This window comes from Pleurodeles waltl, chromosome 1_2, assembly GCF_031143425.1.
Source record: "Pleurodeles waltl isolate 20211129_DDA chromosome 1_2, aPleWal1.hap1.20221129, whole genome shotgun sequence".
NCBI lineage: Eukaryota > Metazoa > Chordata > Amphibia > Caudata > Salamandridae > Pleurodeles > Pleurodeles waltl.
Genome location: NC_090437.1, coordinates 1205795202 through 1205821630, shown reverse-complemented (window position 1 = coordinate 1205821630; position 26429 = coordinate 1205795202). Strand labels below are relative to the sequence as shown.

General features: G+C 43.2%; 1 protein-coding gene across 1 annotated transcript in view; it reads left to right on the top strand.

Moving 5' to 3' along the window:
* Positions 1-26429, top strand: part of NSD2 (nuclear receptor binding SET domain protein 2) — a 504567-nt gene that overhangs the window by 403133 nt on the left and 75005 nt on the right. The window contains exons 20-21 of the mRNA XM_069203845.1: positions 427-568; positions 8211-8317. Coding sequence (XP_069059946.1) covers positions 427-568; positions 8211-8317 — 249 coding nt within the window. The remainder of the gene's footprint in view (positions 1-426; positions 569-8210; positions 8318-26429) is intronic.

Here is a 26429-nt window from a genome sequence, read left to right as displayed (position 1 = left end):
TTCAGTTACAGCAATTCTAAGCTTTCTACATTCTTCCAAGAAGAATAATATTTTCCTGCGTACATCGACATTATTTTTCCAGCTGTTTTAAGTACACATTCCTGCTAAGAAGCCTCTGTACTGTTGCATTAAAATCATAAGCAATACTTGTGTTTCATTCAGATATGATTGCATACATATTGCGCTACCTTTAAACGTCGCCATGCTTTTAACGGTTTTATGGCATATGCTTACAGTGACATAAACATACAATTAACCAAATCATGCGCTTGACATGGTCAGACCTGTTGGCCTCATAACTAATTCTTCCATCTACACTAGTGACCGCTTCCGGTCATACTACATGGATAACTGCGTCGCTGCTCTAGATTTTCAGTTGATTTGTCATGAGTGTCTTGTTCACTGACTCAATGCTTGCTATTTCAGGATCGTATAATCGATGCTGGTCCCAAAGGGAATTACTCTCGTTTTATGAATCACAGCTGCCAGCCTAATTGCGAAACCCAGAAATGGACAGTCAATGGAAACACTCGTGTGGGACTGTTTGCAGTGTGTGATATTCCAGCTGGTAAGGCAGTGTGCTGAATCTTTGTTTATGCGTATCATTTAACTTAGTTATATCCCACTTTACTACTTCAACTGCTGTGTTTTCAGAGCTGAAATTAAAATAAACTTTTTTTTTTTTTTAATTCGCGCGAAGAAACGTTTCGGATGTAATTAATATTTAAAAAGTCTGAGAATTTCGGTTATATATTATTGCAACCTCGTTGGAATAAGGACGTCCTTGTGCACATGTACAATTTAAATGCCTTTACCTCTCTGGATAACTTTGCCAGAATTTGATGGCAAAGCGGCACGGTCTTTATAAAATGCCACTTTGCTTCAGCCACATTGCTCGCCTTAAACCTTACGTTTAGGCATCGTGTTTTGTGTGCAGTATGATTAACTTTTTACTGTGTCTAGCTAAAGACACTTCACCACCACCTTTCGATGTTTAAAGTATCATTGTGGTAATCATCAACCACTGGGTGATTGTCACCGTCATTCCTGACCCTTTTAGAATTTCAGACTACAAGACAACCACGAGGCTTCTTGGCTTGTCGAACTCGTTCGATTTACAATCAACTGGAGGTTACCAGAGTGCGGTACTTTTGCACAGCCAGCGATGCATGCCAACAGACTAACCATTACATGTTATTTGGCCAAACACGAAGTCGCTCTGGAGCGAATCCAGGACTTAGAATGAAGGAAGAGAAACCGAGTGTCCAAAACCTAAACTTAGTGAGGAACAGCTAAACAGCGCGTGGAGAGCCAAGAAGCGGAGGAGGGTGACCTGTGGGAACAAAGATTGGGAGGGTGTCCATGCATTGAGGGCGGAGAGTGGGAGGCTACATCTACTCAGGATGTAGCTTCAAGTACATTTTCCGTTTTATCTGAAGCTGCAACAGTGATTATGCATAACTCAAGTTTACTGAGAGTGAATTCTAGTGTGCTGCTGCGTTGGAAGAAGCTTGATTTGCCACTTGTTTGTATTCTAAGATTTCTACTTCCCCTCATAGTTTGAGAGCTGACAAGGTATTCAGGTCCCTGCAGATGTATGGCTCTAGCTATATCGCATGATATCTTAGGTTACTTCAGTGCTTAATCTGTAAATTAAAATGTGCCGGTGCTCAAAGCCCCTCTTAAACACGTGGCTGATGCAATTAAATGTGCGAGCACAGAATACTGAGGCAGCGTAATCTTGAAACCACCTCGTGCCTCTTCAATCCATTTACTGCCACTCCCTTCCCCTTCAGCTCACTCTTGCAGCTTTCTTCTTTCTCGCTTTGTGACGCTTTTTTGTTTTTCTCTTCCTCTGTCTTTCCCATGTCATTTGCTCACAGTAAAAAAAAAAGTGCTGGCCCTCAAAAATAAGTGCTGGTGCCCTGCACTGGAAACAACAAGCACAAATTAAGCACTGGGTTACTCCTACCTTCAGGAAGTAGCCAATGTAGTTCTTTCACTACAAGAATAATATGGTCTGTTTTTCGTAGCCGAAACTAGCGTTATCAGTGGAGTTGAGGACATTTTTTCTCCGGGTTAAGAAGGAAGCTGAAGTAATCACGAAACTGGCATTTGCATAGTAAAGTGGCGAACAACAGGGCACATTTTGCAAAAATCGTTAGGAAGAAAAAAAGGGTTGAATTTCTTTATTTGGATGTGTAGAGTTCAACATATCACCCAAATGGTGTCCAGGAGCTGGCGCAGGTATGCAGGTTGCTTGCTGGGGTTTAGTTGAAGAGCCAGGTCTTCGTCCTCTTGCAGAATTCAAGAATCGAGGAATTGCCCCTAATGTATGAAGGGAGGTCGTCTCATCTTTTGAGTTCTATGTAGGAGAAGGCTAGGCCTCCCAGATGCCGGGTGTGTTTGCACACATGCATGAGAGTGAGACTGAGTGTAGGTGTCTGGTGGGTTGGTGCAACTGAAGGTGGCAGTTGAGGTATTCTGGTCCTGTGTTGTGCAGTGCACTACTTTGGATGCTACATGTTCAGTAGTCTATTTTGCCATGAACAAATACACATTTAAAAAAAATTCCAGAGATTTGAGAGGATCAATTTAATTAAGCCTTTGGAGATTAGACAGCACCAACTTCTGGACCACTGATGAACAATTTCTCAGAGTAACCAAGTCCTGAGCATAACAAGATTTTTTATTAAATCTGTCATCCACATATTGGTGGAAGACCACCTCTGTTCATTCCGTCAAGAATCTGAGCAGCTCCGTATTTAGGTTGTACAATAAAGGAGCAAGTATCCGGCCATGGGTCACACTACATGTAATGGATAGTTTTCAAGGTGCAATGGCTAGTCAGAACAACTGTTTACAGTTGTGATGGAAAGACTAGAACCAATCAGCATCCCACTGCTTATACTTGACTCTAGGACTTATTGTTCAACATGCTGAAAGCCACAGACAGATCTGGAAAAAGGAGACCCGTACTAACAAGCAATGAATATCTATGATCTTGAGAATAGCTGCTACATTATTACAGGCACTGTGAAACACTGATATTGGACGAGCAGATTTAGTTTAATAAGATCTGTAAGTTAAATGGCTATCAAAGTTGTAGGACCTTGCCCAACCATAGCAGATTTGATGCAAGAGACAAGTTGGCCATATAATTGGTATCAGTAAGGGGCTTCAGTACAGAAGTCGATGAGACCTTTATAGGGTGAATTGGGAAGACACCACCTTTCAGATAAATATTTATTGTGCTTAACTTTAGGCTCCTGAACCAGTTTAAATTAAATTTTCACAACCATAGCCAGGATAATATTGCTTTAATAGAAGGTTGGCTTTAATTTGCTTATTATTATTGCAAGGCTCTTCTCAAGTAATATGGTAGAAGCAGGATAAGGTATCTGTGTTCCAAGAAGGGTATGTAGAAAGAGGCTTTTAGGGCACAAACATTTCTAAAGAATGGCTCCAATTAATAAAGGCATTGGCATTTTTGCCTTCTAGTAATTCTTGTTTAGTGACAAAGTTGGTGAAGTCTGAGAGACAGACCATATTCGCCCTGTGTGTGTGTGTGTGTGTGTGTGTGTGTGTGTGTGTGTGTGTGTGTGTGTGTAATTTTATACAGCAACATATGGTAGAATTGAGATTGTATTTGGATGAGAACGTTTAGGATGAATGTGAGAGAGAGGTTAAAGTTTCAGTGAGGAAGAAAAAAATCTAGTCATGTCTGAAATTTTGTTTGGAATAAATAGCATAGCAACTGTTGTGGAGAGTACTTTGATTGATCGTTGATATCCTAAGTCCCTGTTGATTGGTTTGATGTTGACAAGGGTTCTGTTTTTGATCTGATGTTGTGTATTAGGTCCAGTTTTCAACCCTGCCAGTGAGAATCGGGGGCTTCAGTGGGCACACCGTGGAAGAATGAGACACTCTTGAGAGACAGCGGAGCAGTTGGTCATACTTATGGGTGGATGTGTGGGCTTACGTAAGCACCTTCTTGGTGTTCTGATGGGTCAAGGAGAAGTTGCACAAAATCTGTTGTGGAGGATCTTAAAACTATCAAATTACAGCAATTAATTGTGGAAGTAATTGTTATACCTCATTTTCTGCCACTGTCTGTAATATCAGAAGTACCGTCAAACCATTGAAGACAGAATGCCGGAACATTATAGAAAATCCATCAAGCAAATCAACAAGCACCCAAAGGCTTACCTGACAGCTTTGATAGGGTGGGACTGTAGGAAATCCTCTTTTTCTGAGTGGTCACCCTGGATTTTTCACCATTTGCTGGACCCTACATTTTTGCTGGCTTTAGAAGTTTGTGCACTGTACCTTGCTAACCAGTAGTAAAGTATATGTGCTCCTCCTTTGAACATAGCAGAATTTCCATATTCCCAGTTGGTATATTTAACTTGCCTATAGGTGCCTAGTATATGGCACAAAATGTACTGCGGGCCAGAAGGTTACATTTCACTAGTGAACTCCAGCACTTAATGTGCCATCAACTACAGAGTTAGTGCAAGCATGGCTTTGGGCCTACTCTCTGTAGCCTAACTGTACAAGTTTATAAACTGCGATTCAACCTGTCAAAAGAAAATCTTTTGACAGGTCAAAACCTCCATCTTAATTCACTCCTATCTAGGCTTGGCAGCCCACACAGCAAGGTGCATGGTATTTAAAAGTAGGACATGTAAAAATGTAATGTTTACATCCTTACATCTATAAGCACCCAAAAGCTATTTTTCATTGTGGCAGGACCAGCTGTCCTACGTGGAAAACCAGATTAAAATCCTACTCCTGTATCTCGGGAATGGGACTAATTAGAAAAATTATTAAAAAACAGTTTTAATATTTATTAAAAGTCCAATTCAGTAGGGTAGTTGGACTTTTAATAAATATTAAGGAAATGTAACTTTTAGAACATTACCTTTTTCACTGCCTGATGTTCCTGAAGGCTAATTTGCAATCATTCTTCAGTTGCTCTCTGCCAGTGATTAGCATTTTAATAAGTGTTGGGAAAGGCGTAAAGTCTCCCAAGAGCAAGCAGTCTGTCCTGATTGGCTAAAAATGACTCCTTTTGATTCTAAGAGTACATACAGGGATGGGGAGCTGTTGGCTTCCTTTTTGACTCTACTATATCAAATCCTGATGGAACGTCAAATCCTACTTAACAGGTATCCTGGAATTGTATAGAACACTTGGAGTGCACTTTAAAGACAGAGCACCAGAAGAAAAGACAGTTCTCATGTACCTGCTTTCTGTTGGCTGGAAAACCCTATGTTTGTTCTACCAGACGTTTGTCTCTGGATTTATTGGAGATACAGTGGCTGCTTCAGCCTGCATTTTAATGTTATATGTGGGATGACCCTAGGATTTCCAAAGTCCACTCCCCACTTAAACCCTCAGCCTTAGCAGCCCAGGTTTAGCATGGCTGAAGACTTTTGCAATCTTAACAAATGCCCAAAGTGGGTGGAGTTGGCCCTGGGAAATTTTATTGTATTTGTTGGGTTGTGCCTAGGAGTTATTCCTAACCATTAGTTTATTCAGGCATAAATCTGGCATCTCTAGACACCCTTTTCAGAACACGCCATGGACCTGAGGAAGAAGAAAAGGACTAGACCTGCTGTCTGTGACCTGAGAGGACTGGACCTGCTCCCTCCATTATCGAGGACAAAGAAGTTGACTCAAAGGGTCATTAAGCTGTCCTGTTCAAGCTACAGGAATACAAGAGGCCCTGGTAGTACTCAGCTGAGTGGCAACTGGACCTGGACTCTAGACCCTTCTGTTGACTTCTGCCTGATATCCAGTGAGTCTCTAAGTGCCTCCCAGGAGGACCTTTGAGGCTTCAGACGTGTCCTGCTGAAGTGAATTGGGGCTTGCAGGACTAAGTCAGAAGGTAAAATCTTTGACCAGGACGAAACTGGTTGGAGTATCAAACCTGTGCTCCACCGCTGTCAGCGCACAGTTATGCCTATATCCCGGCCTAGACGACCATATCATCTCATTGGCACTTTGTGCTTCTTGGCATTATTCCTACTTAAAACTGTAAAAAATTAATGTCTCCAGTTCCCCTCATTGGATTGTCATTTTTTTTTGTTAAATATTACTCACTGTTTCTAATTTAATTTGGGATTATTGTTTTTCTTTTCTTTTATTACTGTTTTGGTACTGCATAAATACTTTACACATTGCCCTCAGTTAAGCCTGTTGGCTGTGGCTACCAGAGGTTCAACCCATATTATTTAGTGACTTTGAGCGTTTACCTTGACAAGGGTTAAGTTTATTCCTTGGGGTGGGTACCCACATACCCCAAATAATAATCTAATTTCTTACACGGTCAGTGACCTAAGAAAATCCCAGCTGGAACATTATTGGATACTGACTCAATACTGTGGCTCACACACCCTGGATAAAGACGCAGTTATGTTCTACTGGCGTCTATGAGCTATCAATTTAAGACTTAGTCACTGTCTGAGCAACAGATAATGAGAAGCCTGCAAGCTTATATAGCTGAACATTTTTTGTAAAAAAAAAAAAGTTAAAAAAAAACTGCAGAAAATGCAGATAAAATTTGTGTACTCACTAGATCACCAATGTCTACTTTTTAGTCTTTACGCTCTTGAATGCATATGACAAAATTCAATGAGGTACAATCGCTGACTCACCCCAACAGACATACATATTTCATTGGGTCTATGGACTTTACTTTCTATCGATATGCTGCAAAGAAAAAATTGGTGTTGAGAAATTCACCCCTGTTTCATGTATTCAAGTTAAAAATGTTTGCTTTGACATTAATAAAAAACATTCTTTGCAATTCACCGTTTGAAATTTGACAGAACATACACTAGAATGAACCAGTTCAGCTGGGAACCCAGTGACTAGCACCCCCCTCTGACATTTGGAGACCAACTTCTTAGTATTTCAGGGAATACCACACCCAGCATGGTGGTGAATTAGTGCCAGCCCACACCCCTGCACAACTCTGTTGGCCAGTTTGCTCTGAGACCACCAGTTCAAGCTAGATTTTTCTTTCTCTTTTAATCCAGCGAAGAATATACTAGCAAAAATTTCATACCAGTTAAATCTTTTGAGTACTTAGAAGGGTATTTGCAACTGTTCCTGCTAGAATTCGGGCACTTACTTCTGCCCTTTACTGAGGTACATAAGGCTTCCACTATGGTAATTATTCCAGACACCGAATTAGTCCACTTTCTATGCCTAATATGGCAAGATGCTGACAAACTGATGCATATAGTCTGCCAACTTGCATGGACATTCTGGGTGCACACAGACCACAAGATGACCGGCTATTAAAGGACCGCAAAGTAAAGACCTCTAACACAGTTATATCCATGGTAAGTAACAAACAATTGCAGATGCTGCATACCTCAAATAGCTCTCCTCCTAACATCTGATTCCCCATTCATCTTTGCCTTAAGGTTCATGTTCAGTGTTTGCCTTCCATTGCTTTAACGGACAGTAGCTGAATGTGAGGTACTTTAATTAGTCACATTAATGTGCTGGCCATCTCACTTGAGGAGATTCCACTTACAAAGCATTGAAATTTGTTGACCCAGACAACTTTACGGAAGAACAACGAATCCACCATTCACTTTTGAACGGTAGGAAAGACCTCCCAACACTGCTAGCACAGACCAGAACCACTGCAGTCACAGTGAGGATTTCTTTTTCCACATTACTACTGTAACATCAATGCCACAAACCATGTATCCACAATATGCTTTGACTGAAATGTCATTCAAGCAACAGCAAAGCAGGACAAGCAAAAGTAAAGCAAGTGGGTGAAAAGGGCTGACTCAAAACTTAATCCCTATGTAGTGTTTTGAACATATTGGTAATATGATATCTTCTAGATAGCTAAAACTACCTGTTGCAAGACCTAAAATGTAAATGTCAAAAGGTGTTTACCTCTATATTGCCTAGTATGTTGTATAGCATGTTTTGTGTGTTGTTGGGACACTAGGGTCTTACCTAACAAAACGGTCTGTAACCAGTTCATAAAAAGGCAATGAGCAGTATGACTAATTCACTCTATTTATTAACATTATTAATGATAATAATTTGATAATACTCAATGACAGTTTAGTGGTTGTTAATACTGTAGATGTAAGAGAAAATAGTTCTGTGTACATATGTTACTTTTATATGCACAACTCTCAAGTAGACCTGCTTGTATTTTCCCCTGTTAGGAGTGGAGCTTACGTTTAATTACAATTTAGACTGTCTGGGCAATGAAAAAACTGTCTGCAGGTGTGGTGCCCCAAACTGCAGTGGATTTCTTGGGGATCGACCTAAGGTATGTATATAAACATGGTTTGTAGATACTCCAAATGCTGGACTGGATGATTTTCTTTTGGAGTTGCAATACAGGTAGGGTATAGGTTCATTATGTTTGCACATTCACTTATGATTTTCTGGGCCCCACAAGGCTTTTCAGTCATTATTACTTATTCATTTATAGTATTGCATTTATCTCAGTCACTTGCCAGACCAAAACAAAATAGGATCTCAGTTTTCTTAAATTGAGTTTTAAAGACGGAAATGTCTTCCAGTTTTTAACAACAAATGAGAAGATCAAGATATGATTATGGGAGTCAGAAAACATCAAGAAATAGATTTTAGCCAGAATAAAAATGTGTTATACGGTTCCTATGAATTAAGTAAGACACTGTTGGGTTAACAAATTTCATGACACAGGCACTTCGTCTGTCTATATACCATCGGGAAATGTTGACACAGTTCCTAGCTAGCTCACAGTGCCCTATCTGAACCTCTAAACCTATCAGGGTATCAGATGGTATCTGCAACCTTAAACATACCTACTCGGATTCCCAAGGAAATTGTCGAAAAACACCTGCCATATCATTATCACTTTGCACACCCACGGCTAGACACAGGAAAGATACACAAATGTTTTTCCAAATATTTATTGCAGTAAGTTTTTATTCTTGTATAAAAAGCATGTGTTGCAATTATTAGGCAGATGAAATAAAGCATGATAAGAATGGTAAAAAGGATAACCAGATCAACAATGTTAATGTTACTGTGTTGGTACACTCCTGTCTAATACTACCTACACTATCAAGAGCTTAGTGGGGGTATCCTCAAGACCATAGTGGGAGTGCCACATCAATTGGGACAGCCTCACCATACCTGGGGAAGTTGTACCGGAAAGCCAGGAAGTCTGTCTGGTGTAGTGCAGGCTATTGTCCCTTGCAAAATGACAATAGCATGGCTGCATCTCGGTCACAGTGCTCCGTGTTCCTCCTCTGCTGAATGTAGCACAGAGGTATTCTTTATAATCGAATATCCTGCTATGTCAGGGGTGCTGATCTGATGCAATGTGTCTTTGGCAATACGCCTGTGGCAACAGAGCTAGCTCTAGTGGACTGTCATGGTACAAGGGCATCACGTTCTGTGTGCCTAGCCTTGGACAGAGTGTACAGACTGCATGACAGCACTTACAAGGTTTAGGCCTCATGTACAGTGTATTCTCAGTACATTATCACATGAGAGTAGAACCATGGTGAAAAGGGGTCACCATCAGAAAAGATGTGCATTCTAAATTGGAGGTTCTGTGCGGGCCTTGTCTTGCTTTACCACAACCACCCCTTGGCCGTGAGAGATTCAGCTCAAATTAAAATATAGAAGCTTCCCTAAAATATAAATACATGTAAAATGTATAAGTACTTTAATAATGAAAGCTGCTGAAAGCCATATTAGAAAATATGGCAATTACAAAAAAAGCCAATAAAATCTTGAAAAAAAAACGAATTGCTTAAAACAGGGGGCCAAATCAGTCCAAGAGGGTCCCAAGGTGCTTCCATGTCCAGTCAACAAGGTCCAGAAAGGAATCTGCAGATGACAGATCCACAGCGGTCTGACAAGCAAATTCCAGTAAACGGACCAATGGCAGCCTCATAGACCAGCAATGAAGGTAGACACTCAGCGGCCTTGCATGCAGATTAATATCAATAGATTGAACCAATTGCTTAGCCAAACACTCGAAAGAGCACAACAGACAGAAGAACACAGGCCGTACACATTGCAACCACACTGGTCTAGAAAGACACAGACCAGTTCACGTTCAATCCCTGGAGCAAAGATACTCCGAAGTGCTGTATCATGCTATTACAACACAGCATGACGTGTGGCAGATTCATCACCATATGGCCTCGAGGTGGAACACCCTTTGCGAAGCAACAAGAATATGACCAAAATGGCAACGACTAGGATTAACACAACTAGTATGCCTCCTAAAACACTTGAAACACGGACTGCAGAAAGGACATTATCACTGCAAATACGGTCTGGAATGTATTGACAGAGCCAGACCCAGTTGCCTCAAAAAGGTGTACCGCTCCTAAGGTACTTGAAGTATTAAATAGTCCGTAAAATGCTCTGGCAAGTTTGTGCGCAGTAGCATTTGGACTAAAGAGGAAGACCTTACAACTTGGAGATCAAAGATTTCTCTGGCAGATGTTAGTCACAGGTACTTCTAAAACAATAAGGCTTTGTCCGCTCAGCTTATCGAAATTTATTTTAAAAATAGAGATGGAAGGCTGAAAGGTAATTTCCCTAACTATTTGCGTGGGTGGAAATAACACATTACAACAGCATGTCACCACCCTGTAAGCTGTCAACACGTGGTATGAAACTAGGAGTCCCTCAACAACCTTGGTCATTCAGGACACAATATTAACATTGTGTAAGTTTATCTTCCTTTGCCATTAGTTTCTGTATGTGTGTTAAATTATATGACAAAACAGCTCTGTTATGTTCAGATGTCTTTATTTGATTTTAAAACCTGCAATGTCCAAATCGGTTGCATAATCGATCTCAGGTGTCTTTTCCCATGTTGACATATAATTCCGTAAAATATCAAATGCAGATGATACAATATTATTCAAAGAATAAATGTGAGTCGACAAAGTTGTCATGCCATTATCCACAACAGCTAATGCTTTTTCAAATTTTTCCCTGTCAGTTTGTCTTAAGCATTCAGCAGCGTCTGAGAAATTATCCTAATCATTATAAATAGCTTCTAAGAAGCATTTCGGACGTGGTTACCTAGGGCCCAACAAGATATCTTTTAAGCTCATGTCATCAGAAAGAAGAGGTGTTCCTTAACTGCAGTTAATGTGGAATGTTGCAACAATTGCTGGCATAACTTCCCTACACTGTAGATAGTAACTACCCCTGAAAGTTGTGATTGCAAGTACAGAGGTCTGGTCTGCTACCTTTAAAACCCATGGAAGGTTCATAAAACGTGAGTGACGGCCATTAGCGTCGTCTGACTACACTAACCACCCATCTGGACCTGAAGATGAAGAGTTATGAGTACCATTCTGAATCACTTTGTTTAGTTGGTCTTCTGTAATGTTTACAGAATATTGCAAAATATCAAATGTGCAATGGAGGGTGTGGTCATGTCTTAACTTCTAGCAAGACCCATGCAAGTTGTCTGCTGCATTGCGTTATTCATGAAAATCATTTGGGTAGGGATGAGTTATGCTCTAAACAAAGCGTCATTGCCCTGTATTTGCTAACTACATGTTTCCCAAACTGATTTCAAATCAATGTGTTCTTGCCAATACTCGTAACCCTTTAGGAACAATTGTGATGTAAGAGTCTAAATAAATCAATTTAGTTTGGGTCAGCATCTTCTTCTTCGCTGGGGAACAGGGTAAGCTTATAATAATGATACTAATGTAAGGGATTGTGCCCGAAAAATATGCAGACTATTTCAAATAAGTTTTTAAACTACCCACTGTGGTGTTGGGTAATATTACCATTGTGTATGATTAAAAACTGTATGTGGAGAACTAGCTATGTGTAAACAAGAATAAACATAGTGATGATATCAAAACATTTCACCGTAATTAGCAGAATTCAATTACATATCTTCAGTTTTGAATACAGTAACTTTCCAATTCGAAAGCATACTTCTTACTGTATCCAAGCCCCATTCATCTGAAATGGCACTTGGGGTAATTATATCATCCACTGATATTTTAAGAACACACAGAATCTGTAATGTTTGTTTAGGACCTAAAATGGGACCTTACTCACAACAGTTCCACCAGAGACAGGAAATGCAGAAATGTTCACCAGGGACAGGTCTCTTTGCACCCTTTGTGTAGAATGAGGCTTCAGTACATTGGCTACCAGTTCAGGTTTACTGTGTTCTGGAAGGTAATGTCTATTCAAAATCAAGAAAAAAACTGTCACAGATCCAACCTAATCCAAATGAAGAGCAAAAACAATTAGATGGTAGTCCAAATATAGGACCAAAGAGGAGTTAGAGAAGTCTGTCTCGGCCACAGAAGAAATGCATGTATCTGGGGAAAAAAATCATAAATTCTGACAAAGTAACCAGAGGCAGTCTGCAAAAACAGGAACCTAATGTGGTAAAGGAGAACTGGTAGTCTCCTCTAAAGGGAGTTGATAATTAACACCTTAATTGATTGGTAGAAGCATCAGTCAAAAACTGTAGACTTAACATCTGAAGTATGCCTTGTATTGGCAGTAATTATAGGAACTAGTGGAAGTTCAGCATCCAGTGTCCCCAGCCGGGGAGAAACAATACTTTTAGTGCTCAAAAGTTTTATAGAGGGATTTTCTGTAGGGTAGTAAGATGTGGAAGGGAACTACCCAGGAGCACTCTTGGCCTACTGCATGGGACCGGCCACCTGATGTAGCTTGATTAGGTCTTTTGTTTTTACAACCTGCAAATGAAGGCAAAATCACAGTTCTGGTACCTTGAAAGCCAAGGACTGACTCTGGTCCTCAATAAGAAGGGCCACTTTCCTTCTTGTTTGTAATAGCCCATCTAACTAGATCCCCTATTTTAGGAATCCAGCCAGAAGATGCTGGCTGCTCCTTCACTCCATCAGTGGCAAAACGTTTGGGAATATCATTTGAGAACTCTTCTCGGAAGTCTTGTAATTCCTGTAAGACAGCAAAACGTTATTTTATGTCATAAGGCATGTCTTCTGCAACTGTGCCAGGATTATCAAGATCTGGAACGTACATTTGGTCCCCAAATAGGACCTCGTAGAGGGTCCAGCCTCCCAAAGATCTTTTAGGCAGATTATTTAAAGCTTTGTGGACTTCAGATAGATGGTAGACCCAACTACGACCTGAGCCTAATACTCTTGTTAGGACTCCCTTAAGTCACACTTTTTCCTTTCCACTATCTAATGTCCCTCAGGATAATAGGAGGAGAAAATAATGCAAAGCAACACCCAGGGTTCCCATGTTCCTGAAAAGCCCTAGAGGCAAACACCAGGTACCTGGACCGAGTGGAATGTCACTACTGCAAATCTTCTCGATGAAGGTTTGCAAATCTTTAATACCGGAGTGTCCGCCAATCGTTGTGGCCTCACCCATAGGAATTTAGAACGTGTGTGGCCAGTAGAATAGATGTAAACGCACAATCTGAGTTCAGAGGTCTGCAGTGATCCAAATACACACATTGGAGAGGCTTGTTGGAAACTAGGAGAGATGTGTGTGGCGGGCACGCTGCAGTGGAATCTTTAATTTGTTGAAATGTCACAACTAAGGACATGCTGTTTTGTCTGTACAGACCATGTCACCATTAATGTTTCTGTAGTAAAGGAACTGCAGCCGCCACACCAGCTTGTGCTGATGCTACTCCCTCATGCGTAGATGTGATTAATTCTTGCCTGTGGTCCTGGTTGGGTATCACTCGATCACCCAACCTGGGAATGTGAGTAAACCGTATATTTTGGGCACTCAAATATTTTGCTGGATATTTTTTAGGTAATGGTATGCCACCTGCCGAAACAGTGACAGCAGCCATGATGTCTTCATCCACCCTAGTGTGAGAACTAGTAAACATGTCTGCTGTAGCAGGCTGGACTGCTGCTTTTGTGGCTTCATCAACCAGTGATTTCCCTGCAGCGTGTACACCAACATGTTAATGACTCAATGTATGAATTTCATGAGCCTGTGACAAGCAATCTTTAAGATGGCCCACTTTTCCCCGAAGCAATTGATGCTTAATAGCATTCTCTTTAGAGTCTGACTCCATTCAGGCACCAATTAGACTAGACGCGATAATATGAATCTCACACTGAGTGTGGAGAATTTAGGATTCGTATTCACCAGTGCCAGAATTAAAGCTTTGATTTTAGCCAGCTGAGTGATACAATATCATAGAGATTGTGTAAATGTTTTTTGTGCATGAAGAACACCATCTTTCATGACACCACGACCTGCAGCACAAGCTGCAAGATATTGCTGTTTTGACCAACCAGTTTTATGTAAAATTGACATTACTTGGGCAGCAAACAATCCTGGACTTTTCTTATATTCTTAAAGTCAACAAAAACGCCTTTGACTTCCGAGGGGGCTAAAATGGTTAGATGTGTGCTTTCAGGTACTATATTGTGGCAGATAAATCCATTGGAGATGTCCAATGTTTAGTATTTTTTTACAGACTATATTGTTCTTTAGAGCTGTACTGCGTGAATTCTGAATTGCAAAAGTCCATGTTTAAATTTCTCTAGTCTAAGACTGTGGTAGCAATGATGTGGCTTCATTACAGGGAAAAAGGATTATTCTTAATAGCTATGCAGGGTTCATTTATGCCTTGGTACTCTAATTGTTGGAGAATTTAGCTTCATGTTTGATTGGGTATTGTGGCTGCATTTGTGGACTAGGGCATGCAGGTATTACATGGTAAGGAGACCCTTATCCCAACCTTCGTGATTGCTGTGAAATGCCGGGGCTTGTGCAAGAGCCCAATCTTTTGGCTTATGCCTGATGGATTGCTTCAGATACAGGAACAAAGAACAAGAGTAATATTACATCTTCTCCTTGTGGTACTTTTCTTGCAAACTCCAGCAGCCAGTCTACCTCGGCCATGAGAATGTCATTGCTTTGTTAAATTTCCCCCAGAATATTACTTTAATAGTATGTGGCACCGACTAATTAAAGACGCGAAGAGAATGGCAGCATCAACGCAGCAACCAGCTGCACAAAAAAACTTTTCAGAATAATCAATGAATATTGCAACCCAAAGGGACCACCAAGTGGTCACCGCTCACCACAGAATCCACCTATGTCATCAATCCACTCAGGGGGACCATCGAACTCTGACACACCCCCTATCCCTCTTCCCCTCCCCCCCAACTACCTGTTCAGCATTGGAAGCAACCTCATCAGCACAGAACTCACCAGTATCCTCAATGCCTCCATCACCTCTGCAGTTTATCGAGACAAATGGAAGTATGCCGAAATCAGACCCCTTCTGAAAACAACCTCCACTGGACCCCCCCCGCCCCCCAAAAAAAACTCAAAAATTACCGACCCATCATGCTGTTCTCCTACCCTGCCAAGGTACTCGAAGGCCATCAATCAACAGCTCACCTGCTACCTGGAAGAAAACAACATACTCATTATCTCCCAGTCAGGTTTTCGTTCCAACCACAGCACCAAGACCACACTTATTGCTGTCGCAGACTACATCAGCCCACTCCTCGACCATGGAGAAACCGCCGCCCGTATCCTACTCGAACTATCAGCCGATTTTGACACTGTCTCCCACCACACCCTCATTGGCAGACAACAGCATTGGCATACGTGATGATGCCCTCAAATTATTATTATTAGAAATTTGCAGAGAGCATGGCTACCCGGAGGCCTCCCAGCGCTAATGCAGGACCGTTGAACAGATAAAGCTGACAGACTACAAAGGAAAAAGGAAGGTTTTGAGTTTTGTGATCGAAGCTCCAGTGGTAAAGTATTCCATAGGTGACCCGCCTTGAAGGCAAACGACCTGCCTCCCCATCTTAATTTATTAAACCGAAGTGTATTGATCAAAGAGGTGGCAGAAGATCTAAGTGATCTCTGGGGGTGTGTAAGAAGTCATAATATGCCTAAGAAAGGCCGGACCCCTATTGTGGAGTGCACGATGCACGTAACAGGAGGCTTTAAAGTTAATGCACCTTTCAATAGGGAGCCAATGAAGGGAACACAGAGCAGATTTAGCTGAGTGGTGTCTCGGGGTACACGTTAGAAGGCGGGCAGCAGTATTCTGCACCACTGGTAGTCTCTTTACCACATAGGAAGGAGAACTGAAGAACAAAACATTCCCATAGTCTAGGCGAGACAGTATCAGGGCCTGGACAATGAGCTTTTTAGCTACAAAGGGAAGGAATGTGAAAACCTTCCTACAGGTCCTCAGTAAATAAAAGCAAGTAGCTGCCAATTTCTTCAAGTGGCATTCCATTGTGAGGCAAGACTCCAGCCAAAAACCTAGACTCTTTATATTATCTTTGGGCAAGGGAAGGTCATTTAGTCCAACTGAGACTAAGGTAGGGGGCGTCAAACATGAAAAATGTCCTACCAACATAAGCTCAGTTTTATCCTCATTTAGCTTGTTTGCTGTTCACCATCCATTTAGCGACATCGGATAGGCATGGAGAGTGGCAAAATCTGAGTCTGACCCAGTAGAAAAAGAAAAAAACAATTGAGTGTCATCGGTATAAGACACAAGACCATCTAAATGGATCGCCTACTTCCTGACAGGATGTACTCAGAGCATCTGACCACCTCTCTTCCACTCTGCACTCAAGAAAATCATCTGTGGTGTACCCCAAGGCTCACCGCTAAGCCTCTCTTTATTGAACTTCTTCATGGACCCTCCCCCCCCCCCCCCACCTCCCAAACACGGACTCAACATAGTTGTAGGAAGTTGGCTCTGTATGTACTATTTCAAAGTAAGGAATAGTATGCACAGAGTCCAAGGGTTCCCCTTAGAGGTAAGATAGTGGCATAAAGAGATAATACTAATGCTCTATTTTGTGGTAGTGTGGTCGAGCAGTAGGCTTATCCAAGGAGTAGTGTTAAGCATTTGTTGTACATACACACAGGCAATAAATGAGGAACACACACTCGGAGACAATTCCAGCCAATAGGTTTTGTTATAGAAAAATATATTTTCTTAGTTTATTTTAAGAACCACAGGTTCAAATTCTACATGTAATATCTCATTTGAAAGGTATTGCAGGTAAGTACTTTAGGAACTTTGAATAATTACAGTAGCATATATACTTTTCACATAAAACACAAATAGCTGTTTTAAAAGTGGACACGTGCAATTTTCACAGTTCCTGGGGGAGGTAAAGTATTGTTAGTTCTTGCAGGTAAGTAACCCACCTACAGGGTTCAGATTTGGGTCCAAGGTAGCCCACCGTTGGGGGTTCAGAGCAACCCCAAAGTTACCACACCAGCAGCTCAGGGCCGGTCAGGTGCAGAGGCCAAAGAGGTGACCAAAACACATAGGCTTCAATGGAGAGAAGGGGGTGCCCCGGTTCCAGTCTGCCAGCAGGTAAGTACCCGCGTCTTCGGAGGGCAGACCAGGGGGGTTTTGTAGGGCACCGGGGGGGGGACACAACTCCACACAAAAAGTACACCCTCAGCAGCGCGGGGACGGCCGGGTGCAGTGTGCAAACACGCGTCGGGTTTCCAATGGTTTTCAATGAGAGACCAAGGGGTCTCTTCAGCGATGCGGGGGGGGGGCTCCTCGGGGTAGCCACCACCTGGGCAAGGGAGAGGGCCTCCTGGGGGTCACTCCTGCACTGGAGTTCCGATCCTTCAGGTGCTGGGGGCTGCGGGTGCAGGGTCTTTTCCAGTCGTCGGGATTTCAGAGTCAGGCAGTCGCGGTCAGGGGGAACCTCGGGATTCCCTCTGCAGGCATCGCTAAGGGGGCCCAGGGGGGCCAACTTTGGTTACTCAGTCTTGGAGTCGCCAGAGGGTCCTCCCTGTAGCGTTTCTCCACCAGTTGAGTCGGGGTCGCCGGGTGCAGTGTTGCAAGTCTCACGCTTCTTGCGGGGATTGCAGGGGTCTTTAAATCTGCTCCTCTGAAACAAAGTTGCAGTCTTTTTGGAACAGGGCCGCTGTCCTCGGGAGTTTCTTGTTCCTCTTGAAGCAGGGCAGTCCTCTGAGGATTCAGAGGTCGCTGGTCCTGGGGAAAGCGTTGCTGGAGCAGGTTTCTTTAGAAGGCAGGAGACAGGCCGGTAGGACTGGGGCCAAAGCAGTTGGTGTCTTCTTTCTTCTTCTGCAGGGGTCTTTCAGCTCAGCAGTCCTCTTCTTGTAGTTTGCAGGAATCTGAGTTCCTAGGTTCTGGGGAGCCCCTAAATACTGAATTTAGGGGTGTGTTTAGGTCTGGGAGGGCAGTAGCCAATGGCTACTGTCCTTTAGGGTGGGTACACCCTCTTTGTGCCTCCTCCCTGAGGGGAGGGGGACACATCCCTATCCCTATTGGGGGAATCCTCCTTCTACAAAATGGAGGATTTCTAAAAGTCAGTCACCTCAGCTCAGGACACCTTAGGGGCTGTCCTGACTGGCCAGTGACTCCTCCTTGTTTTTCTCATTATCTCTCCTGGACTTGCCACCAAAAGTGGGGGCTGTGTCCAGGGGGCGGGCATCTCCACTAGCTGGAGTGCCCTGGGGCATTGTAACACGAAGCTTGAGCCTTTGAAGCTCACTGCTAGGTGTTACAGTTCCTGCAGGGGGTAGGTGTGAAGCACCTCCACCCAGAGCAGGCTTTGTTTCTGTCCTCAGAGAGCACAAAGGCTCTCACTGCATGGGGTCAGAAACTCGTCTCTCAGTAGCAGGCTGGCACAGACCAGTCAGTCCTGCACTGAACAATTGGGTAAAATACAGGGGGCATCTCTAAGATGCACTCTGTGTGCATTTTTTAATAAATCCAACACTGGCATCAGTGTGGGTTCATTATTCTGAGAAGTTTGATACTAAACTTCCCAGTATTCAGTGTAGCCATTATGGAGCTGTGGAGTTCGTTTTTGACAGACTCCCAGACCATATACTCTTATGGCTACCCTGCACTTACAATGTCTAAGGTTTTGCTTAGACACTGTAGGGGCATAGTGCACATGCACCTATGCCCTCACCTGTGGTATAGTGCACCCTGCCTTAGGGCTGTAAGGCCTACAAGAGGGGTGACTTACCTATGCCACAGGCAGTGTGAGGCTGACATGGCACCCTGAGGGGAGTGCCATGTCGACTTAGTCATTTTCTCCCCACCAGCACACACAAGCTGGCAAGCAGTGTGTCTGTGCTGAGTGAGGGGTCCCCAGGGTGGCATAAGACATGCTGCAGCCCTTAGAGACCTTCACTGGCATCAGGGCCCTTGGTACCAGGGGTACCAGTTACAAGGGACTTACCTGGGTGCCAGAGTTGTGCCAATTGTGGAGACAATGGTACATTTTAGGTGAAAGAACACTGGTGCTGGGGCCTGGTTAGCAGGGTCCCAGCACACTTCTCAGTCAAGTCAGCATCAGTATCAGGCAAAAAGTGGGGGGTAACTGCAACAGGGAGCCATTTCTTTACAATAGTCTTGCAGGCAGACGATGCAAAACCCATCCTCTCACTCACTGAAGACCCCTCCACCACCAGAACAAACTTCTGCAATGCCATGACCATCGTAGCCAACTGGATGAAGGCAAACTGCCTAAAACTCAACTCTGACAAAATGGAAGTTCTAATCTTTGAGAAAAACACTTTGTTGTGGGACCATAGCTGGTGACTAGTTGAACTCGAACCTGCACCCATAAACCACGCCTGCAACTTTGCCATCATCCTCAAGCAATCTGGCCATGAAGCTGCAGATCAACGCAGTTACCTCCTCCTGCTTCCACACATTCCACATGCTCTGCAAAATCTTCCAATGGGTCCCAGCTAACACCAGGAAAATTGTCTCTCAGGCCTTGATCACCAGTCACCTAGACTATGGCAAAACCCTCTACGCCGGCATCTCCTCCCAGCTCCTAAAGAAACTCCTGACAATACAGAACACTGCAACCAGACCTACCCAAATGCACCCACATCACTCTCCACCTCAGAGACCTCCACTGGCTTCCTGTACAAAAGACATCAGCCCACTCCTCGACCATGGGGAAACCACTGCCCTTAGCCTACTCAAACTATCAGCCGCTTTTGACACCGTCTCCCACCACACCCTCATTGGCAGACTCAACAGCATTGGCATACATGACGATGCCTTCAAATGGATAGCCTCTTTCCTGACAGGATGTACTCAGAGCATTCGATAACCTCCCTTCACCTCTGCACCCAGGAAAATCATCAGCGGCGTGCCCCAAGACTCATCCCCCTGCCCCTCATTATTGAACATCTATATGACCCCCTGGGCTGATGTCATCAGATCCTGCGGACTCAGCACTTCAAGATCCTCACGCACGCCTTTAAAGTCCTGCACGGCCTACGACAGGACTACACTAACACCGCCTACACTTCCACCAGCCCACTAGACACCTCCGCTCCTCTTCTCTGGCCCACGTACACACTCCCAGGATTCGGCTCAGCTGCAGGGGTGGCAGCTTTTTCTCCTACATCGCCAAAACTGGAACAATCATCCCCCTCCCACTCCGAAACGCACCCTCACTGGCAGACTTCAGGAAGAGACTCAAGACCTCGCTCTTCGACAAACATCGCACCCCAGCGCCCAGATATCCCTAGGGGTGACAGTGCCGTGCTCTACAAATGACTGACTTGGTTGGTATTGTAGGAATCTGGCTCTGTATATACTGTACCAAAAGTAAGGTATAGTGTTCAGAGTCCAGTGGGTCCCCAGAGGCATAACAGAGGCTAAAGTAGTTATTACTAATGCTCTCTTTTGTGGTAGTGTGATCGAGCAATTAGGCTTATCAGAGGGTAGTGCTAAGCATTTGTTGTGCACACACAGTCAAGAAATGAGGCATACTCTCAATGACTTACTCCAGGTCAATGTTGTGTGTATCAAAAATATGCTTTACGTTATTTCTAGAACCAAAAGGATCTTTGTTGCAGGTAAATACAGTTTCAAGAAAGTATCACTTTCATGTATCAAATGCACTCTGTTTAGAATTCACAGGTAAAACAGTTTCACGGTAAGTAATACTTTTCAGTTTCAAAAGACAGTGCATTAATGCAGGGGGGAGGTATGAAGCATCTCCATCCACAGCAGGCTTTGTTCCTGACCCCAGAGAACACAAAGGCTCTCAAACTTGGGGTCAGAAACTTGACTTTTAGGGGCAGGCTGGCACAAACCGGTCAGCCTTACACTAAGGGGTTTGGTGAAATACAGGAGGCATCTCTAAGATATGCCCTCTTCGTATCTTCCTGTATATCCAACACTGGCATCAGTGTGGCTTTATTGAGCTGAGAAGTTTGATACCAAACTTCCCAGGCTTTGGTGAAGCCACCCTGGAGCTCTGGAGTTTGTCATTACAAATTTACTGAATATGGCCACACTGCACTTGCAATGTCTAAGAATGGACTTAGACACTATAGGGGCATATTGTTCATGCAGCTATGCCCTCTCCTGTGGTTCAGTGCACCATGCCTTAGGGTCACTTAGCTATGCCACACAGTGGTTTGTGGGCATAGCACCCAGAGAGGGATACCATGTCAACTTTACCTTTTTCTCCCCACCAACACACACAGTCTGCAATGGCAGTGCGCATGTGTTTGGCTAGGGGTCCCTCAAGGTGGCACAATACATGCTGCAGCCCTTAAAGACCCTCCCTGGCCACCGGGCCCTTGGTACCACTGGTACCTTGTACAAGCAACCTAGCTGTGTGCCAGGGGTGTGTGCCAATTGTGGAAGCAATGGTACAGTTTAGGGAAAGAACACTGCTGGGGCCTAGCAAGCGGGATCCCAGTACCACATTCAGCCAAGTTAGACTCCGATATCCAGCAAAAACACAGGGTGGGGGTGTAACCATGCCAAAAGGGTCAATTTCCTACAGGTATATCACCCTGCATTTGGATGTCCAGATCATAAAGTCTGTCATGAGGACTCACCTGCTCCTCTGGTGTTTCAATGTGAATAAATTCATTAGTTGCTTTTGAAACCAGAAACCCTTGAAGATTCCGGTGAACTATTGTGACCTCTGTTGCACTGTCTAGCAGAGTCAATGCCCTTGTTTTGTTCGGAAGGAGCGTTCTAAATGTGTGGCATATGTGGCTGAATAACCTGCCACTTTCTTCTTTTTAAACTGTTTCTCTTCCTTTTTCATGTCAGATTAACACCGATGAGTCTGTTTTCGTTTTTGCATACTCTTCATGCCTGCGTTTTCTACGTCCTACTCTCTCAGAACATTTGAGACCTTACAGGAACGAGAAGGACGTGTATCAGTATACTGATACCTGTCAGGCTGTATAAGTGTATCACAGTTAAGTAAATTACAATGCTTTTCAGTGGGCTTCGGTTGCAGAGATCCACCCTGTGCTTTAATTTTATCTTTAATTTTTGTGTCGGAGCGTTTTTTGTTTTGTTTTTAAGTCTCGGGTGTCTGCTTGGTGTTATCTGTTTCATATTTCTTTTTTAAGTTGTGGCTAATTAGGCCTGGCTCCCAAATTATTGTATAGGTGTTCACAATAATTATTGGAAGTTCCTGCTCCTGGTCCACTGCTGGAACCTGCGCGAGGATTTGGCCTGCTGCCAGCGCTGTTGCCGCCCCTGTAATATCACTTAAATTAATTGAGGAGACTACAGCAAAATTGTAATTAATTTCATCCCCAAGGCAAGGGCAGCCCCATATTCATTTTGAATATGTTTGAGCGCGTCTAGCAAAACAGCAATAGACCGCGTCCCATGCACTATATAAGGCAGCAAAGATGATGCCCCAGGTGACAGTCTTCAATCAGGGGAACCATACCACGTGGTAGACACTTTGTGAGAATTCTGTGTTTATCTTGAGATCCCGTATGTGGAAACACTGCTTCAAGCTGGGTTTACTTTTGTGCAATCAAGAATGGAATTTCCTCCCATCTGGTTGGAACCTTACTCATAATTGCATTAATACTTACTAGACTAACAGGACTGTAGAATTTAATAAAGTATCTAGTTGTCAGTGGGACAGGTTGCTTCGTAAATCTACGTGCCCTAAAAACATGAAAATCCACTGGTCTGTTTGGTGCCACGCAGTGCAGCGACAGATTATGAAGTCAATTTCATTATATAAGATCTGATGATAGCCTCTGTGATTATGCCATGTTTCATAATTAGTCCGGACCACTTGATATACCCCCGTAAAAATATAGTTGTCCAGAGATTTTCATTTTCGATGTGTGTTTTTGCATCATTAGACATTGCTAATCAGGGCCAATTTTTTTGGGACGAACTTTTAAAAAAAATTGCAGATGTGTTGCAATGATGATGGTATACTTTAAGAACCATGAGACCTTTAAAGTTCAATTTGGTGGCAAAACATAGATTTTGAGTCACAATAGTCTTATAGCGACAGAAAATAACTCCTTAGAGCTACCTTTCCACCATTTTCCAAAATTGCCGCTCTATAATGTGTTTTAGCCATCATATTGGTAATTTATGCTAATAATTTTTCAATTTTTTGTGGGTTGATTCAAATTCATAAACATGAGTGAAGCAGGTCGCAGCAGAGGATCATTACCTCCTGACAGTGTTGCTAACTACAAAATCTGAGGAGGCCTTCAACCAAGAAAGAGTCCTACTCCAAACTATTTTAAAAGAAAAGCTAACATCAACTGTGGCTGGACAGAAGCGAGTTCGAAATGCTACAGAAACACGACAAGATGTAGTTCACAAAAGATTGAAACTGATGGGCGAAATAATCAAATATTTTATCATTGTAAGAAGTGCTACAAGTCATATACAATGGAAAAAAGCCTGGAACAATTTGTCAAAAATAGCGGAAACCGGTGAATCACATCAAGAATCAGGCATCTGGGGAAGCAATGACAACTAAACCCAGTGCCCATCCACTTAGATGATTGATGGCTACCCCTCATCCACCTCCAACAACTCATCAGAAAGCAAAGGATCTCAATGTGTGTTATCTGTGGTTAAGCCAGAACAAAGGCCAAAGGGATTGGCAAAAGAACGGAGTATGCGAGTCCTAAAGGGCAAACATATTTTTATCTGCACCTGGTTTCTTCCAGGATGAAGTTTTCAGCCTAGTAGCTGTTCTAAACAGTGAGGTGAATGTATTTGTAGTGAATTTGTATGCCCACCCGAACTGCATGCATGCATACATTTGAAAATATGAATGTACTATGAGGTCTCAGAAGCAACTTAACCAACCAGCCTTCAATTAAGTTTGCACTCTTTGAAAAAGCAAATGAAGTTTTAAAGCCACTCTCGAGTGCTGGCTATGGGTTCACACTCCGTGAGATCAGCAAAATAATGGTAAACATTGATGAAACTGTATTGGACCATGATAATGAAATTGTCATTGTACATTCTCACCAGAAAAATCCCAAACCTTTTTTTTTTCTCAGTCTAACAAAAAGAATTAGCCACTTACAGTATTCTCAGCTGATTTGACTCCTGAAGATCTTGCTGCCACAATAAGATCACAGGATGTAATAAAATCAGCATGCACCATTTTAAGAAATGTCCCGAAAGATTTAGATTTTGGACCTAACGGTGCCCCAGAACACTGAAGATCATGGGAGTGATGCCTGATGTTGCCTTAATATTTTTTTACATTATTGTGTAATATCAGGAAAGCAAAACTGTTACAAACTAAAAATCTTGAGTTAGGAAAAGGAGTTGCTTACATTGATGACGGCTTTGAAGATATAAACGAGGAAGTGGAATACAATCCCATCAACCAACAGGCCTATGCTGTGCAAATGTTCTGTCTTTTCCAAATCATGTTCTATGAATTACATCGTGGCAAAAAAAAACTTTGCTGCACATGACTGCCCACGAAATCTATGACGAGCAGAAGTACTGAGCTGATTACTTCAATTAATAGGTTTGGTGTATCAGTAAGTTATAATGACATAGTACGGAGCAGGAACTTGTTAGAAGCTCATGCTGTAAAACCTTGTGCATCCAACACCGCACCACATTCAAGCCACTATACCAGGAAAGAATTTACAATTGCTGCTCTTGAAGAATGCTCCTCTTTATCTGGAACACCCAGCACACATGATACTTCCATGGTGCTTTTTTCAAGATTGTATTAATGGAGTAGTTGCTGGAAAACAAGCTCTGTCAACTATAAGCATAAACAAACAAAGCTGCAAACTTCTAACCCAACTGCCTTGCCAACGCATGCAAAATTACTTCAAGCTGTCGACACATGCCAGTCTACCAGAACGTTTCAAAGTGGCTGAGGACATGGATCTTCTACCTGATGCTGCGGTCTGCAAAGCTGATTTAACAGGATTTATCATATTGCTTTTTCGATGCAGACTGAAGAATGAAGAAAAGCCAGTTCGCCCGTGGACGTGAATTCATGCTCTGATCTCCCAGAACACTGTCCCACTGAAAAAAGGTCGGGTGTTTGCTAGTAATACCCTCTACAGTCACAAACTATGCAACAGTATACACAGCTCTAAAAAATGTTTTCCAAAATGTGCTTGCTCAGCTTGAAGACCAGCCTGTCCTGCCGATTTTCTGCAACAAAGGCGTTTTCCCCATTGTAACAACCTTCCCCTACCTTTCACCACCTTTTGGTGTGTTGGTGTCCATCTGGATCCAGAGATTTTGCTCAAGCAGGTGCCCCTGCTTGCAGTTAGGTGGTGTTGGTCAACTCAGCGTCTGTATTCAGCATCGTGTTCGCAGCATATGACATTGCGGGTCTTATATAGGCGCCACCCTGGTGCGCTGACATCAATTCTTTCTTTTCCATGCCAGCCTACATGGAAATCTGAAGAAGAGCAACCCACGCAATCACTTTTTTTTACTGGACTTTTCAAATTTTGTCAACTTTTTGTTATTCTGGTGTGTCTAGGTGTCGTCACAGAAGACTGGATTTAAACCTTGCAGCTCCTGTCACCGGATGGTGTCTGTGATGGATCTGCACCTTGTGTGTCTTTGGTATTTGGAGCGTGACTACGAACTGAAGTCATGCTCCAAGTGCCAAGCCATGAACTCGAAGGCTTTGAGGGAACGGTCCCTAAAGCTATTTGTGGCTCGGCTCTGCGTCGCTGCTGGTATCTGTTGAAAGGAAGGTCCAGAGACCGCTCAAAGAGCCCACACTCTGTCGTCCAACTCTAAGTATTCAGGGTATTTGGGTAAGCACAAGAAGAGCACGCATTCTTCAACTTCAACCTGTCGGTCAGATGATGCGATGCAGGGAAAAGGAATGTCGATGCTCTAGGCCTCTGTCCTCTGAGCCTACTTCACGGTTGGATCCGTGCCTCCCTGAGTTTCCGAGAGCTGGAGCCACCCCAGCCTAATTGCATGAGATTTACGAGGCCATGCGCCTCATCTTTGGGCAGTCCAACCTTCCCTGAGCGCCTTTGAGCCCCACGGGGTCAGCAGGTTCAACCACAGCGGCTTTAGCCTCGGCTCCGGAGGATCTGTTTCCGGATCTGAACTGGCGTCGGTCGTGCCACTGCAAACTTCCCTGGTCCCATTC